We start from the raw sequence: 16780 nt of genomic DNA on the forward strand, positions 1-16780 counted from the left end.
AAGTATGCCTCCAGGCTATTTTGAGGCACCTAAGACCTCTGGACGTAAGTTGGATAAAGCTATCCCCCATTAACACCACAAAATGGTGTTTATTTGATAACAGCTTCCTGCTGTTACTCTCACAAAATGTGAAAGACCAACGCAGAAGAGGAATTTCAACTTGCATCTCCCAAATTCCAGCAAAATGCTCACCACCACTATACTCTAAATAACTCCACCATCACCTGCCAAACATGAGTGAGCAAGTCAAGTATCTGCCCAAAATTTCCTGCAAGTAAACTAAGCAGATGACCAACATGTGACTCTGGCTGGAGTGCAGGTACAACCCTCAAGACTGCTTTCATTTTCTCTGCTCAACAGCAAAATAAAGATTCTTTATGGGGCTTACTGGACTAAGAAGAGAATTAGAGATCCTAGAAAAACATCAGGAAGCATTTTCAAGCTGAAATGGCTTTACTATATGTCTGTTTTGGATTTAGATACTTCACACACAAACTAGACATACAAAACTTTTGTAGTTCCAGCTCTCAGCACATGCTAAATCAATGACATGTATACATTTTGTGTATATAAAGGAGTATTCTTCTATTGTTACAGTGTAGACAGAAGTGGAAATTAAGCTTTAAAACTAGTGTAAAATAATTCCTGCAAATAAGTTATTGGCATGCCTCATATGACATACTTTTTTATAATGAATCCTGATATATACCCCTGCACAAAGACTATAATCAATCTTACTGTTCACAGTTAATTTACTAATAGCAGCTTTTAATTTCAACAAAGTTTAGTTACAAACATAACGAATTCTGAATCAGATCAGATGCAATTGTTTCACATCATCATCACAAATTTACCAGTATACTTGTTCTTGACTGTGGCTATTTTGCTCTCCGTAACAAGGTAATTAACAAGAACTGTAAAATCTAATGGACAACAATGATCCCCACAGTCCGTTTGTTTTGAATACAGTTGAAGAGAAGTAGCAGCACAATACAGAGAAAGCTTATCTTGTAAAAAACACAGAATACCTGCTAAGAAAAAGGAATCATTACAAGTCCTGTTCAGACATTGTATAGACATAGCAGTCTTCTGTAGCTAGAACAGGGAAAGACGGAAAAGAATTTATATCAGTCAAGACACAGATGGTCAATAAATAACCAAAGAATGAAAATTTCAGTGTAAAAGACCATAGCTGTACTTACATGAAGAAAATGAATGCAAAATTAAAACTGTGCTGTATGTCTCTTCCCTTCTGAGAAGAAAGCCATGAGACTCCTGGGCTTTTTTTCAAAACACATCCACTAATGAAACTCTCATTAGGCAGTACAAAGCTTGCAGAATTGATAACTTCACTTTGGAGTGTATATATAAGTAAACAGACACTTGCACAGCCTCAAAACTCATGAAAAAAATGCATGATAATCATAATGCTAAAGTAGGAGATTGTAAATAATTGGTGATCTAGTTTCTGGCAGTACAGTAGCAGTCTGAAAGGAAATGCAATACTGAAGGTCCATAACTTGACCGTAAGAACAAAAGGTTGTTCTCTTTGGTTGTGTCCCACTTAACAGATGCTCTATGCAGATTCTTCTTCAAGACAGGTTTTCCAGGAAGAAAACCAGAATTTTTGATTTGACAGGCAAATGAGCCTACTATTTCTTTTTACTATATCCTTGTTTAGGAGCCTTCTGTACACACAAAATAAAGGGTTAGCCATAGTCTCTGCCAGTCCTGCAACATGCTTACTAAGGAAGTTGTCAGACTCCACAACTACAGAGAACAATCATCATCTGTTGGTGGAAGCTCTATTAGCATATGGTAAGAGTGCTCTAGAAGATACTTAAAAAACCCTTTGAATAAGCCACTAATATCCAAGGGTAGCTTAAGACAAAGGCCAGCAAACAGACAGTAACAGTAATGGCTGACTGGCTGCTGCATTAAAATACAGATGATCACTTAATACAGCCTTCTGCAGAGCTTGTGGTGTTAGACTGACACCTGTGAGTAAGCTCCTCCAAGAATGACAGCTGCCTTCTGCGTACAGTAAACACACATATTTAATGCTCCTTTTGCTTCTACAGCAATTTCCACAACTCATTTCACTGATACATCTCCCAGATAAGATTATTTCTCACACACCTCAACTTCAAGCAGCAATACAAGCTTAGTGAAGCAATGTTCTAAGTTGTGATTATGTTCATTAGGTCTGTATTTCTTCATATGTATCTGACATAACTTCTTTTAAGTTTTGGCACTATCAATTTATCTTCACACTGTGTGATTAGCCTGGCAGCTGAAATACTCCATATAACTTAGCAGACCATCTTATTACGCTAAGTTCTGTAATCTTGTGGACTCTTCTGTATCATTTATTCAAATTTCACCACCTCTTCTTTAGTTTTACAGAAAATAATTTTCTGTTTCAGGGTTCTTCTGGCCTTAGAGTTCTCCAATAACCTGAAAAGAGGATTTTTACAACGCCTCTCATGAGGGATGCAGCAGTAACACAGATCCTTGTGTTAAAAGTTCTTGTAAGTATTTCTGTAAACGCTACAAAGGAACTGTACAACTGGGACCCCGAGGAAATGGTTCCTCATCTTAGTTTCCCACATACTGTCTTTTCAATACACTGGCCTGGTTTGCAGCTGCTGGTCACAAATTGACACATCTTATGTAGCAGAGGGAAACTAGCACCTGCAAGAAGTGTAACAACTATATTCAGCACATTCCTATCCAATATCCTATCCATCCTATTTGGCTAGGAGACAAACTGAGAATTTATTTATATATTACGTGCCTAGTATGTGGTCTACATCCCCAATTTCTGTGCACCCCACCAGGGGTCACTTATACCACCTTCCTGACGTTCCTCAGCGGAGCGGTGGAGGGCTACTATTTTTCTATTATAATAATTTAAAATATTTACACACTGCACGTCCACTCTTTTACATACACACAAATACCTACTGGTATACTGATGAATCACATCTAAAACACTTTGCAAAGACTGATACACTATGGGGTTTCCAAGTATGAAAAACAATATTAATCTGTAGCCTTTAATAACACAGACAACTGGAGGGCCTGTGGACAGGTAAAAAAAAAAGGTGTTCCCTCTAAGTTTAAGCTCTCTCTGCTCCCTCCAGAGACCATTCACTAGCTTCAAAATATACACATTTGACATTAACTAAAGGTTTCTTGGGAAAACCCACAAGTTAGTTCAGTTAAAAAAAAAAAAAAAAGTGTTAAACCAAGTAGTATTTAGAGAAGACAGAGAGAGCACTGAGTATTTAATGTGTAATACATACTTACTCAGATACACACATATATTTAATATGTAAAAAATAAAGTGCTTTTTATCAGGTCCCAATGCAGGGACATTATAAAACTTTTCAGCAACTGTAAAACAAATAGATACATAGAATACTGAATCAAACATACATGAAAACAGTTAACATCCAATCTGGTGGATGACCCAAGACAAAACCTTCCTTCATATACATGGTATATACATATATATTCATCTTTACTCAATATATTATGACAATATATATTTCAAAATTTTGTTACAGTCTAAAAAAAAAAAAAATATCCTACAAATACGCAACAAAGATCAAGCACAGAAGTACAAGACTGACAAAGAATTTGCTACCCCTGCCCACACTACCACCTCCACTCCTGGGAAAGATATGCCAGTGCTCTTTGCTGGGGTGCAGTGCCTTCACATCCTGCAAGGCACTGTGAGCAGCAGCTGTGAAGTTGGCATCACCAGTGGTGAGGAGATCAAACACACATGAGTAAAAATAGATGTCCTTCACAAGTATCTTCTCATGGCATTTGGTGGTGGCTGTTTCCAGTGTGTACCCTGACAGGGGATGAGCTGCAGCACCCCACGGAAGCAGCTTCCCCATCACAGGCAATGGCAAGTGGCCACTCTGATCAATACGTTCACTGGAGGGGCAGCCGTTCACACACAGCTGCAGATCCTGGCTCTCCTCGTAGGCCATGACCAACTCCTGGGGCATGCGAATGGCCAGGGTCAGGTAGTGCCCAAGCTGGCGGATATACACTGTGGTCCCGATGTACTTAGCATGCATCTCAATGTATTTGCCACTGACTTTCTCCACAATGTGCAAGCTCCTGGTGTTCCCATCTCCTCCACTTGTTGTACCATCAACAAAAGCTGCAGGCAAGTCATCAGTCATTGCTTGATATACTTTCTGATCTGTACAGTCTTGGTATGATTTGAAGATAATAGTTATCTGTGGAGGAAGGGAAAAAAAAAAGCAAAGTTAGTGGAAAGAAATAATCATCTCAATCCCTTTTCAATTTTGTAACTGAATATATCTGGAACAACTGCCCACTACCTTAAAACCCGACAGTTGTCCACAACTCATGCCTAAGGAAAACAGCCTGTACACATGCTTAAAGCAGTATTTTACCGGACAACAAATGTTAAATTTTTTCTTATGCTGGTCTGGAAGCAAGACGACTAGCATGCAGCAACAGCCTTGAGGTCAGGAAAGGAAAACGCTTTATATTTTATTAGGCGTAACAACTACCTCCTGCCTGACAATTTCTTAACACTCTGGAATGCATCCTGCAATGACATGGAAGCATAAGGACTCAGTAGTTCCCACAATGCTGGCAACTATGGCAAAACCAGATTGAGACCATGCAAAATCAGCCAAAGGTATAATGAGGACTACAAAGAACGACTAGTCTTATAACAGCTTTGGGATTCCGGATACAGTAGTCCTAGGAACTGGGAGATTTAACACTTGGAGTCCACTGTGCTAGAAAATGTGCCCACAGAGAAACAAGATAAGACAGAAAAGATACTCAGAAATGTACCTTTGAAGAATGAGTAATTTTCAACATCAAAATCCTTAGCATAAAGCTATATATATATATATATATATATATATATATATATATATATTTAAGATTAGAACTAGCCTTTTAAACCTTTCTACTTATTGGAGTAAGTAACAACAAAAGAAAAAGCAGGCCCTCCAGTCTTACTTGAAGGGAATAAGTAGGCTATACGGCAGACCAAGTTCGGAATGTCTAGCTTTTCCTAAAACAAAAATTAGAATGAGAATTCATATCTAGATACTGCAAACAGATATGCTACTTCCTTTAGAGGAGGAATAACTAAAGGGGAATGATTTCTTGAAAATTATTTTGCACCAAGAATAGATATTTTAATAATTATTTTCATCACTTATTGATTATATCAAATTAGTTACAGTCTACAATTTAAGTAGTCTGCTAAGAGACTTGGATTACTTCAAAATGTATCAGAAGGGATTTTAAATTAAGATTAAATTTAAAATCTGTTCCACAGCAACCTCACATTTTAGTTTCAGTCAACCATCACACTTCTGCACAACTTTTATTTCTGCCTCTGTTTTAAAGCAAGACTGAAGAGGTTAAATCAAGAGCCAATTACAAACAATTTGAAAAAAACCTCTGCCCTCATTAACCTCACCTGTCTATGGTCATCCCACCTCTCTCCTCCCATTGCAACAATTTCTTCTTCAGAGTATGTAGACATACCCTAAACAATATTACATTTATTTTCAATATTTAGTTCATCCCAAGTGGTTGATGCTTTGTCAGTGCTTGCCTCACAACACAGACTATACTTACTATTTTGACTTCATATATTCTCACTAGTGCTGACTGGATTTTTCCTTGCATTAATCAGTTATACAGCATGAGATGCATCAGCTATGTAGCTTAAGACGATCTATAGTCAAGTGATTTGGTAAAGTGATATCTGTGAACCACAGATGAGCTGGAATGCTTACACCCAAAATCCAGAAAATGCACAAGTGCACCACACAACTTCGTGCTTACTAAAGTAAGCTCAGCAACTGACAGAAGAGAAATTTTCTGTCTCTTAAGTGATTAGTATTTCTGCATATCATCCAGGCCATAATTCAGTAAAAGGCCTTTTATTTTGTGTAACACAGTTTGGATGAAATAGACTTCTATCTCAGCCTGCTCAGACGAAGAAGCACTGCTATTTCCTTGAGCACATTTGTGTTGTTCTGTGTGAGGAAAGTATGATTTATACACTGATGCCTTAAGTTTTAGCTTTCACATTTTTCAGATTCTGTGCTGCCTAGGTGTGTAGCTCTGAGCCTCATATCAAGTGTTAGTCAGCTCTCTTCACAGGGTAGGTAAACAAAACAATCCTTTACCAGCTTGAGACCAAGGACAACCACTACAAGTTTCAGGCCCAAAAAAGCAGAAATAATGAAGGACCGAGGGGAGAGAACAAGGAAGACAGAACTTCATAACCTGTCCAACTGTCATTGGACAGTTAAACCCAACATGCAAATAGACCAAAACTTATAAAAGTGTGAGACCTCATGACCGGTCATCCATTTTGTGACCATTTTGGGTTGATCTTGGGTGTAACCCTGGTCGTGTCCTTGTACTGCCCCAGGTATATCTTTTAAGGCCTTTTAATAAATACCTACTTTACTCTCCTAGCTCTGTCTAGCCTCTGTTCCAGATCAGCCTTTTCAAGGCATCAACACCTACAGAGGTAAAGCTCTATGTCTCCTTAGCATTTGAACAAGCCTGAAGCCAAAAAGAAGTCTCATTGCTTTAATGAGACACTGAACTGGATGCTTGACAAAACATTTAAGCAACGCTCCTAGCAAAATTTATCAGGAAGCAGCTACCAAATTGCTCTCTTGAACTCCCTCATTTACCAGAATGAAATGCACAGTTTCAGAACACCGAAAAAGAAGCCTTCATCCTGCTTTAAGATTAGCAGTAACACTGGATGCTGAATGAGAGCTGAAAGACTGTTAGATGAATAAAGGCCTCCATATATGTTGCAAGAACACTCCAAATAGAGAATCAACAGAGACCATTAAGATTTTAAAAGGACATACTTGGATTTAAACATTGCAGCTCAAGACACTGATTTTGAATACTCCGTTGTATGTCATGTGACATCCATCTAATCCATAGGCCAGATGAGTAAAACCAGAGTGCTGCAGGAGCTTTGCCTTATCATGCATTCCTATCTCAATATCATGCCCTGGTTACTGGCAGATACTCCAAAACCTGTTGCAAAGGGAGATGAAGCAAAATTTAATTGCAGAATTTTCTCTCTTTAAGTTCTCAAGGTAACAGAGAGCATTAAAAAGTTAAAATGAGTTTTCTATTTCTAACAAACTCAACATGTGTTATGTATGTTTATGTACCTGCAGCATTTCTCACACTCTGTCTGGGTACCAACAACACTTTCACAAAACTGCTTATGCAGTACCATTTACAGACTAGAGACTGGCTGCCCTTTCTAACCTTAGGATAGAAAAATCCCAATGCCAAGATCTTCACATAAAGGAAGATTTTTGAAACTATCAGTATATATCAGCCTTGTTCTTTGGGCACAGACAAGTCTTCTGCAGTGAGGCACCCTGAAAGATGAAAATAAAGGTTTCCAGAGGCCTATCTGATGATACAATGAAAAAAACAGCAGCTACAGTAAGATTTCTAAACCAAAACAAACCCCACACATACAATTTTCACATTTCATTTTGGACTTTATCCGCCCACTCCTACTGATGCCAGTACTGATGAGCACACTGATCACAAAGCTTTCTCAAGTTCCAATGCACAGACAAAACCTTTCGAAGATAGTGTTATTGAGCTGTAAACCCTCCATTTCTAGGGAAGACCCAAATATATTTGAAGAAGATGCCTGGCTTGTGTGCCTTGAACAAAAGCAACATTTTCAACTCTTGCGTTCTTGTACTCGTCTTCCCTAGTGCCACAATGCAACTAGAATGATAAAGGTATCATTCATACCTTCATCATAGTATGTTGTTATTTCACTATGCATTTCACAGAATTCTGGAATTGTATGGGTAGAAAAAGACGTCTAACATCATTAACTTCAACCATTATTATAACACTGCCAAGCCTGGGGAGGAATGAGTGAAAAAGTGCCCAGTGGAAAAGGACCTAGGGACGCTGGTTGTTCAGCCTACTGAACATGAGCCAGAGTGGGCCTAGGGGGCCAAGAAGACCAAGGACATCCTGGCTTGGGTCAGACAAAGCGTAGCCAAATGGAACAGGGCAGTGACTATACCCTGTACTCAGCACTCCTGAGGTGACACCTCAAATCCTGTCTTCAGTTTTGGGCCTCTCACAACCACAAAGACATTGAGGTGCTGGAATGGGTCCAGAGGAGGGAAACAGAGCTGGGAAGGGTCTGAAGGACAAGTCAGATAAAGAGAGGCTGAGAGAGCTGTGAGTGCTCAGCCTGGAGAAAAGAAAGCTCAAGGGAAACCTCATGTAGCCAGGTGGGAGTCAGTCTCTCCTCTCAAACAGCAAGTGATAGGATAAGAAGAAATGGCCTTAAGCTGTGCTGTGAAGATTTAGATTGAATATTAGAGAAAATTTCTTCACTGAAAGAGGCGTCAAGCAGAGGAGCAGACTTCCCAGTCTCTCGAGTCATCATCCCCAAAAATGTTTAAAAGGCAAGTAGAGACAGCACTTACAGATCATGTTCAGTGGTGGAATTTACAGTTTGTGACTGAACTCAATGATCTTAAAGGTCTTTTCCAACCTAAATTATTCTATTGCAATCTCCAACGAAACTGCTACTTCTGTGTAATAAGACAAATTTATCTCTACCTTAAGTAGAATGTGCATAAAGATGAAAATAATAATGATGTGACAAGTTACTTGAGTCTTCTACTTCTTAAAAACATTTAGAACATTTATCTTCCAATTAACTTTTAGTCATTTTTCTATTACACTCTGCAATGATTTCCTGCAAAAACTGAAACCAAAAAGAGACATTTAAAGAGTTTTGCCTCTGGGTAAAAGAACGTTTATCCCCCAAGTTCCTTTATCCTGCTGATAGCACCAATTCCCAGGCTTCAAGGTTTATACCAATAAATCACTACAGTAAAATACTCTGTACATTTTTTCCTTCTCTGTATCCTTAAATTCACTCTCCCGCCTTCAAGCTATCTACTATAAAACACCTGGACAGGAATACCTGCATTTCCAATTATTGCAAACAAGAACACATCTCCGAACAAGAAGGAAAGTTTTCCATTGGCAAGCACAAGCATCTCTGTCTCATTTAGAATTCAGGGACAAATCACTTGAGTGATACCCAGAACACCTGTCACAGAAGCAAAAGGCTATAAAGACTTTATATCGCTCCAAATAAAGCATACAATAAATAAAATTTTTAAAACTCCAAGGTTCTATTTAATGCACTATACAATACCCATCCTACCTGCTCCCTGTAATATACATTTATTCTCAGGAAACCGTAAACAATTTCCAAGACAGGAAAGCTCTTTATCTTCATCTAGAGCTGCAGAAATCAAACATAACTAATGCTAGTGACTACCCAAAAACCATACAAGGGAAAAAAAAGTCTGTCAGAAAAAAAAAAGAAAGAAGCGCTTAAATTCAATTTCCCAGTTACTTGCTGATATTCTTCCTTTTCCATCTGAAAGACCCTAGGATCCTATGCCAAGAGGTGCAGTTACATCAGGCAAGCTCAAAAAACTGGAGTTTCAAAGCTTCAGGAAGACCACAGAACACAAAATATCTTTGCTCACAGTGAAAAACAGATGTTACTAGGAGTAACATAGATGTGCAAAACACCTACAAAGAAATTTTTGAGCATTTTTTTAAGTACACAACTCTCACAAGATGTGCTCTTCCAATTGAAGAATTCAAGGGAAATTTTTCCTGTTTCTTATACTTTCATGCCAGATGCGCAGTGCGGGGCAGGGGAGAAACAACATGCGTTTATTCCTCATGTTCTTAAGTGTCCTGGCAGTCTCTTGTCCTTTAGAACTTACTGGATATTCCTCAGACTGCTGGGGGTCCCAAAGGTTTTTGAGAAGAGAAGAAAACTTCATACATAAGGTTGCCTTCATTACCAACTCCCTCAAAGACCGGCACAGCAGAAATCTAGGATAAAAGTGAAAAGTACTAACTCCCCACAAGGGCAAGTGATGGTTTGGACCTTTTAAATGACAGTGTGCTGAAGATTAACCATTCTGTTTCTATGGCTTCTTGAACCACTTCCCCTAAAAATGCATTCAGGAGAACTAAATCTTCTGCTCTTATTGTCCTTTCTTTCATTAGGCCAACTTTTGAGATGACTCATTAGGTTAGTATTTGCTTGGCTCCTGTACAACTTAAGTTCAGCATATACCTTTGTTTCTATTTCCCATTAAACACCCATTTCAAATACATGCAATGAAAAAACAGCCAGACTAATAAAAAGGAACAATCTGAAAACTTTTCGTACAATGAAGGTAGACCTCTTGGCATGTTCTCAGCTAGGGATTACAGACAAATATCACTCAAGTATAGATCCTTAGAAGTCCTTTAAACTACACCCTGTAGACGAAATCAGTTAAGTACATCCAGCAGCAGATAGTCAACCACAGTCAAAATGGAATACTTGCAGAGGAAAATATTACAAGAATGAAATTAGCAGCAGTAGTGTAGCTTAACACACCTTTTAATTTCATTCAGAGTAGCCTGCTCCTACTAGAAATAACAGAGTCATGGGCATGCATCAGAGATATTAAAACTTATCTTCTAAGTCACTAGTACATTCAAACAACCTTCCTTGCCTACAACAGGTGTGCTAAATTCTGTTATCTGCCAAAAAAAATTCAAGGACTGTGCAACATGTAAGATATATCAGGATCAGAAATATTTCTAGTAAGGTAAACCACAGATTTTGTTTTATTTAATTGCTTTTGCACACTTAGCTGTACTTGGGCAATGACAGGCACTACCAGAAGAAAATCTGTTTTACCCAAGTCAAAGAAAAAGACAAAAAACCCCCCCTTCTGTGAATAAAGACAGAAGGCAATTTTTTTAAAACCATACTTTCCCTCAGTATGTACATACATTTATTCCTAGTGTCCTCCTCTTTCATTTCTTTGAAATGACACATACCAGCATAATGTGCTACATTAAACTTAAGATTATCTATCTACAACAACCACACCTTAGCCATGTACACAATTTGTACACAAGAGTCTCAACTTTTTTCCTCTACTACTATCAGGAACAAGAAAATAAAGAAAATTCTTTAATTACAAGAGTTTAGAAAAACTGAGGATAAAAGCTTACTGCAGATTACAAAATGCAGCTTTTTCTTCCACTTATTTAGGAGTCTTTAGAAAAAGCCACTGGAGGAGACTGAGGGGGCAGTAAGTCTCTTCTGCAAAGCTTATTCATGTTAGCCTCATTCCCTTATTTTATACACCTTCAGAACTCAATCACAATGAAGACTGCTTTTGAAACTGGCACATATTAAGAAAATATAATTCAGAGCTTCAGTCTAATCTCTTTTCACTCACATAAGCATTGCCATTAGTCAATACTTAGGAATCCAGCACAAACTTAATAGTAACATTGATTTTCCTATATTAATACTACTGCCCAGCCAACTCCACAGAAGATGTATAGGCTCTACCCTACCATGACAGAGAACTCCTGCTTCTGACTCCAGTAACTAAAAAAAAACTAGTTCCAGGCTTAACAACACAGTAAAAATTCTTTGGTGACTGTCTTGAAGCTGTGTACATATAGCCTGATGTAGCTTGAGAATAAGAGCTACACTACCACAATTTTTTTTAAAAAAGCCCCTTCACTCCAAAAGAGGTATGTGACAATATCAGCTTCAAATGCAAGCTTAAGTAATTGATGGATACACCTGAGTTCAGCAGGAAGAGACAAGGAGTTTTCTATAGTTAAAGAAATGGCATCAGTTATCGAATACTAGTGGATGTATTCCTACTCTAGACTCCTCAAGCATCTTACAGGAGTGCAATCTTAAGTTTTGCCTGTCTCATCAAGAGTTTAATATTCTTGCCACAACTTCAAGGCTACTGCTTGTTTAGTAAAGCCAAGGTACTAAGTCCTTGTCACAAGCATTTAGCTTGCTACCTCCTCTCAGCTCTCTGTAGTTCACCCTCTTGTTTTCCCTCTGAATCATCATTTGGCAACTAGTTTTTTGTGCCACTCTCAGTATTATTTGTTTTCTACTGTTGTAGCTGTGAAGTTTAAAAAAATCCATAAAAAGCAGAGACAAACATTCCTTCCATCCTTAAGATTCCTATCAACCCAAAGCACTGTATCATTTTTTGAATTTCTAAGTAGTGCAGAGGCAGTCACAGATGTACTATAATCAACAACTGTTTTAAACTGTTACATCAGTATCCTTACAGGCTTGTGTAGTGATAAGCACAGGTTTTCTTGTCATGAGCAGGAGCAGAGGGAAGAAAATAACCTGTTTTGTTTGATACTCATTTAAGAAGACACCAAGGGTTTTCCTTTCTTATACTACTGCATAGAAGATTCTCACGCTTCTATACTTCTTTCACTGTTAAGGGCTAAATGACCTACGTAACTGTCTTGGCCTTTTACTTCTCCATGCTTGCACAGTGCACAAAAAAAATCTGTACCTTTTTTGTAGCAGTAGCGCTGGATCCTGGGACCACAGGCACATTGGTCACTTGCACTGATAGGTAGTTATTGTCTATGAGGGGCCAAGCGCCTTCCACTTTGCATGTCTGGAAGTGATCCTTAAAAGTCCTCAGATGAGGATCCCCAAACAAGCCACAAAACAGGTAAGTAGGAGGAGGAGTCTCCTCTCCCCCACGATGCTCTCTCACTTCTGTGCGGCCACTGTAATTGCAAGGATCATGGGTCATTTCAGGGTCGGTGGAGGATGTGGGTCCATCTTTGGTACAGTTTCTCTGGGTCATGAGATCGCCAATCCCAAGCACTGCAGAATGGTAGACTAGGTTTCCACGGCATACTTTGGAATTGCGATAAGTACACACAGAATATGCCCGCAGGGCTTTGCAGAACTCCAAATCGAAGTCCTCAAGAGCTGCATTTAGATGTGAAGTGAAGGATACAAAATCAGTGGTGCACTTCTGGATTCCACAAGATGTGTGCAGCTGACAGTCACCTAAGCATGAAATAGACAGCAGAAAGACATAAAGTAAACCTCTTAGGTGGCAACCCCTTTCCACTCCCACAAGTACCATAGAAAACAACTTGAAAGAAACTTCAGTGCTCACTCGTTAGGGAAACATTGCATTTTAGAAAAAAAGAGGTTGAAAGATAGAAAGATAGCAATGGAGAATATCTCAGAGGCTGACAGGACTCACAATGTCTTAATCCATTACTTCATATTGTCTAGATGAAAATTAAGCGCGCTAGGTATATCAAGGATAAGCCAAACAATTCTTTCTAGATACCAAGATGATGACGCAATTCTGTGTTTAAATTAATCACATAGTCAATAAGGAAGTCTCCATTTAGTCTTTCAGTGCTTTACACGAGTTACTGAATTTTTATAAAGAATTCTGCACCTCAGAAGAATGTGGTAAAAGCAACAAAGTAAGGTTGTTTAGACATTGTTTAGATGTTAGACACGTCTAAATGTCAGAAAATGTTTAGACAAAAACTAGACAAAGCAAAAATTAAGTTCTCTTCTAAAATCCAGGGTAGGGGAGGATGGTAGGTCAGTGGACAAGGAGTTCGCTTTTATTCCCCTGGCATTGCCATAACTAAGCTTCCCTGCTCGTTTTTTGGGACTAATGTGTGAAAAAACCCAGTTGTCTGGAGTGCAAGTTTTCAGCTAATGTACCTGTACATTGCAGTAGCTGTACCTCTCAGAGCATAATTCAATAACAAGGGGGAGAGAAACCCTCTCCCCACAAAACCTGAAGTACTTATCAGATGTATACAACTGCTACACAGTTCAGTTTACATGAGCAAACCAGTCAGACTTTACCTGATGACCTGATTTCCATTAAATAGCACAGTTAACATCCTCGCAAGCAAAGTGGAGTTTTACCGTTGTCTCCTCCATAGTTCTCACAGGTATGACCTGAAATCCTTCCAGATTCTCATGGCCGTAAACAATGCCTTTCTGAAGGTAACTTTCACCAAAGAACTTATCAGGAGCAAAAATTAAATGAACAAGATACACTAAGGGAAACAGACACACACTTTTCACATAGGTTAAAACCAGGAGGACCCCAATCTAGGAAAGATGGCATTTCCTGTCATCCAAAGAGAAAATGGATCTTCATAAAGAATATGTCACAACTTCATGCAACATTTGGGCAAGACTGCAAAACTATCTACTAAAATTCATCTGTGGGAACATTTATCTGTAATTTCTCACTGTCATAAAGTGGGTTTTGAATGCCACAAAAGTGCCTACAAAGACACATGTAAGAATTAAAAAATAAAAGGGAAAACATATCTATGAGAAAGTCCTGAGCTGTGAGAAGTGGGAAATAGGCTGAATAACATCTTTCATTTTTACACAGTTGTTTTCTCAATGCACCCAATGATGAGAGGATATCAGCAATTTTTTTGCCTGACTCTTAGCTGATCTTCCTAAGTCAGTACTCACATGACTTACTCTGAATACCCAAACCATGAGTTTATAAGGGCAATGTTTTGCCAGTGATGCGTAGCTAACATAAATCTCCTGTCAAAACCTCAAGCCAACACGAAGTAGAATGAGAAACTCTCCACCTACAGCTAAGAATGACCATGGCTCCTGTAAGTAAGCTGAAAATTTCTTTGTGCAAACTATACATAACCTCTGCAAAATACAGAAAAAAACCCCTAACAGCAATCAACTTCTGTGTTTTCAGAAGACAGAAAGAAAGATCCATGCCAAGCAAAACGGCAGAAGGAATGCTGGGTTTAGACGCCAGATTTTCAAAGCATCAGAAGGTATATATTTCCCTTCAACCGTAGTCGTAATATTATTTTAATCACAAATAAATCAGGCTAGCTGAGCAAGTCGAACAGTCGAACAAATCACATAATCACAGAATTTTTAGGGCTGGAATGGGGATCATCTAATCCAATCCCCCTGCCAAGGCATGATCACTTGGAGCAGATGACACAAGAAGGTGTGCAGGTGGGGTTTGAATGTCTCGAGAGGGAAACTCCACGACCTCCCTGTCGTTTCAGTGCAGTCTGTTTCAGTGCTCTGCCACCCTTAATACAAAGAAGTTCTTCCTCATGTTGAGGTGAAACTTCTTGCGTTTCAGTTTATAGCCACTGCTCCTCTTCCTGTCGCTGGGCACCAATGAAAGAATCTCGCACCATCCTCTCGGATGGAGATATTTATACGCATTAACGAGATCCCCTTTCAGCCTTCTCCTCTCTGGACTACACAGGCCCAACTCGCGAATCCCTCCTCATGAAAGGATCCTCTACCTGAAGGAAAAGGACTCGCCAGCTCCTCCCGTCTGCGGGCACCCGGCTGCGCTCCCGTCCCTGCCAGCCCCACACTCCCGGTACCTGTGCCCGGCAGCAGCAGCCCCAGTGCGGCGAGCAGCAGCCGGAGGGCGGCGAACGGCGGCTCAGCCCTGGGGGCGCGGGAAGGCGCAGCGCTCCCCATGCTTGGCCATGCAGGTCGCCGGGTCGGCGGCAGGACGGCGCCGTGGCATGAGGCGGCGGCGGCGCAGGCGGGCGGGCGACGTTCTGCACAATACTTCCCCCTCCGCTTCCTCCTCCTCCTCCTGCTCCTCAGCGCTTCCCGCGCCTCCTCCTGCTCCAGCGGCGCGGACGCACGCACGGGAGCCGGTCGTGACGCGACGCGACGCGACGCGCACAAAAGAACGGACCTCCGATGGGACGGCAGCGGCTGCGCCCGCGCTGCATTCGCCCCGCCCCCCCCACTGCGCAGCCGTCTGTTGGCTATCTGAGCTGTCCGTCACGGCTGACCCCGGCCCCCGACACCCCCTGGCGGCAAGGAGCCGCTGGCCGCGGGCCCCGCAGAGGCCGTTGCGTCACTGCGGGCCGAGTGCGCCCGCAGAGCGAGCCGCGCCCTGAGGCGGAAGGGGCGCGGGAGGCCGCCAGGGGGCGTTGCCGGCACAGGGCAGGGAACCGCGCCGGGATAGCAAAGGAAACATCCCGGGATGGGGTGGTGCCGCCGCTGGAGAAGGGAAGACCGCTGGGAGAGGAGAGGGGGCCCCGCCGGGATAGGTCAGGGACACCTCAGGGGTGGAGCGGGGAAGACCTCCGGCGCAGACAGGGGACACGGCCGGATAGGGCATATGGTGCACTGCCGGGAACAGGGAAGGGGACATCGGTGGGACAGAGCAGGGAGTACCAGTGGGACAGAGCACCGGTGACAAAACACCGGGACAGGGCAGGGCGCCTCACCGGGGCGAGAACAGGAAAAGAATCTGCAGGAGAAGATAATTTCCATCATGTCAAGATATTTTTTGAGCATTCAAAGGTAAACTTCCTTTGAATGTGCCGTTAGGAAGCTAACTGGAGGAACTTAGAGCACATCTCAGATGTAAGTAAAAATACTGCTCTCAGGCTGTTTGTTTTTCCAGTCTATTTCTCCTTTCTAGCAAACGTATTTAATACTCCTAAGGCTAGACTGGCTGAGGCCAATTGGTCAAGGTTCAGCAAGGTCAGATTCTGGGGCCTGCCACTGTGTCACAGCAATGCCTACAGTGCTACTGGCTGGGCTAGTGGCTGGAAGGCTGCCAGGGGAAAAGGACCTGGGGGTTCTGGCTGGCAGAGCTGAACGTGAGCCAGCATGGACCCAAGAAGGCTGATGGCATCCTGGTTTGGTCAGAAATTGTGTGACCAGCAGGACTGTCCCCCTGTACTCAGGACTGGTGGGGTCACACTTCAAATCCTTTGTTTAGTTTTGGGCTCCTTGTGTCCAGAAAGACTTCGAGGTGCTGGA

General features: G+C 41.1%; 1 protein-coding gene across 1 annotated transcript; it reads right to left on the reverse strand.

The window, feature by feature from the left end:
• Window positions 1-480: 480 nt before the first annotated feature.
• Window positions 481-15572, reverse strand: RGMB (repulsive guidance molecule BMP co-receptor b). The gene is made up of 3 exons (XM_040091167.1): window positions 15373-15572; window positions 12495-13006; window positions 481-4262 (listed from the first exon to the last, which is right to left on the reverse strand). Exons 1-3 carry the CDS (start codon window positions 15470-15472, stop codon window positions 3594-3596), a joined length of 1281 nt encoding a protein of 426 aa, XP_039947101.1. The 5' UTR covers window positions 15473-15572; the 3' UTR covers window positions 481-3593.
• Window positions 15573-16780: the final 1208 nt, after the last annotated feature.

Source organism: Hirundo rustica, chromosome Z (genome assembly GCF_015227805.2).
Source record: "Hirundo rustica isolate bHirRus1 chromosome Z, bHirRus1.pri.v3, whole genome shotgun sequence".
NCBI lineage: Eukaryota > Metazoa > Chordata > Aves > Passeriformes > Hirundinidae > Hirundo > Hirundo rustica.

What these genes read in the sequence shown, in the direction of transcription:
- RGMB (XM_040091167.1), bottom strand. Translation starts at nt 15,472, where the DNA reads ATGGGGAGCGCTGCGCCTTCCCGCGCCCCCAGGGCTGAGCCGCCGTTC. An exon ending in GCTGCTGCTGCCGGGCACAG is followed by an intron (nt 13,007 to 15,372) that starts GTACCGGGAGTG and finishes TTTCATGCTTAG; the next exon opens with GTGACTGTCAGCTGCACACA. An exon ending in GCGCTACTGCTACAAAAAAG is followed by an intron (nt 4,263 to 12,494) that starts GTACAGATTTTT and finishes CTTCCTCCACAG; the next exon opens with ATAACTATTATCTTCAAATC.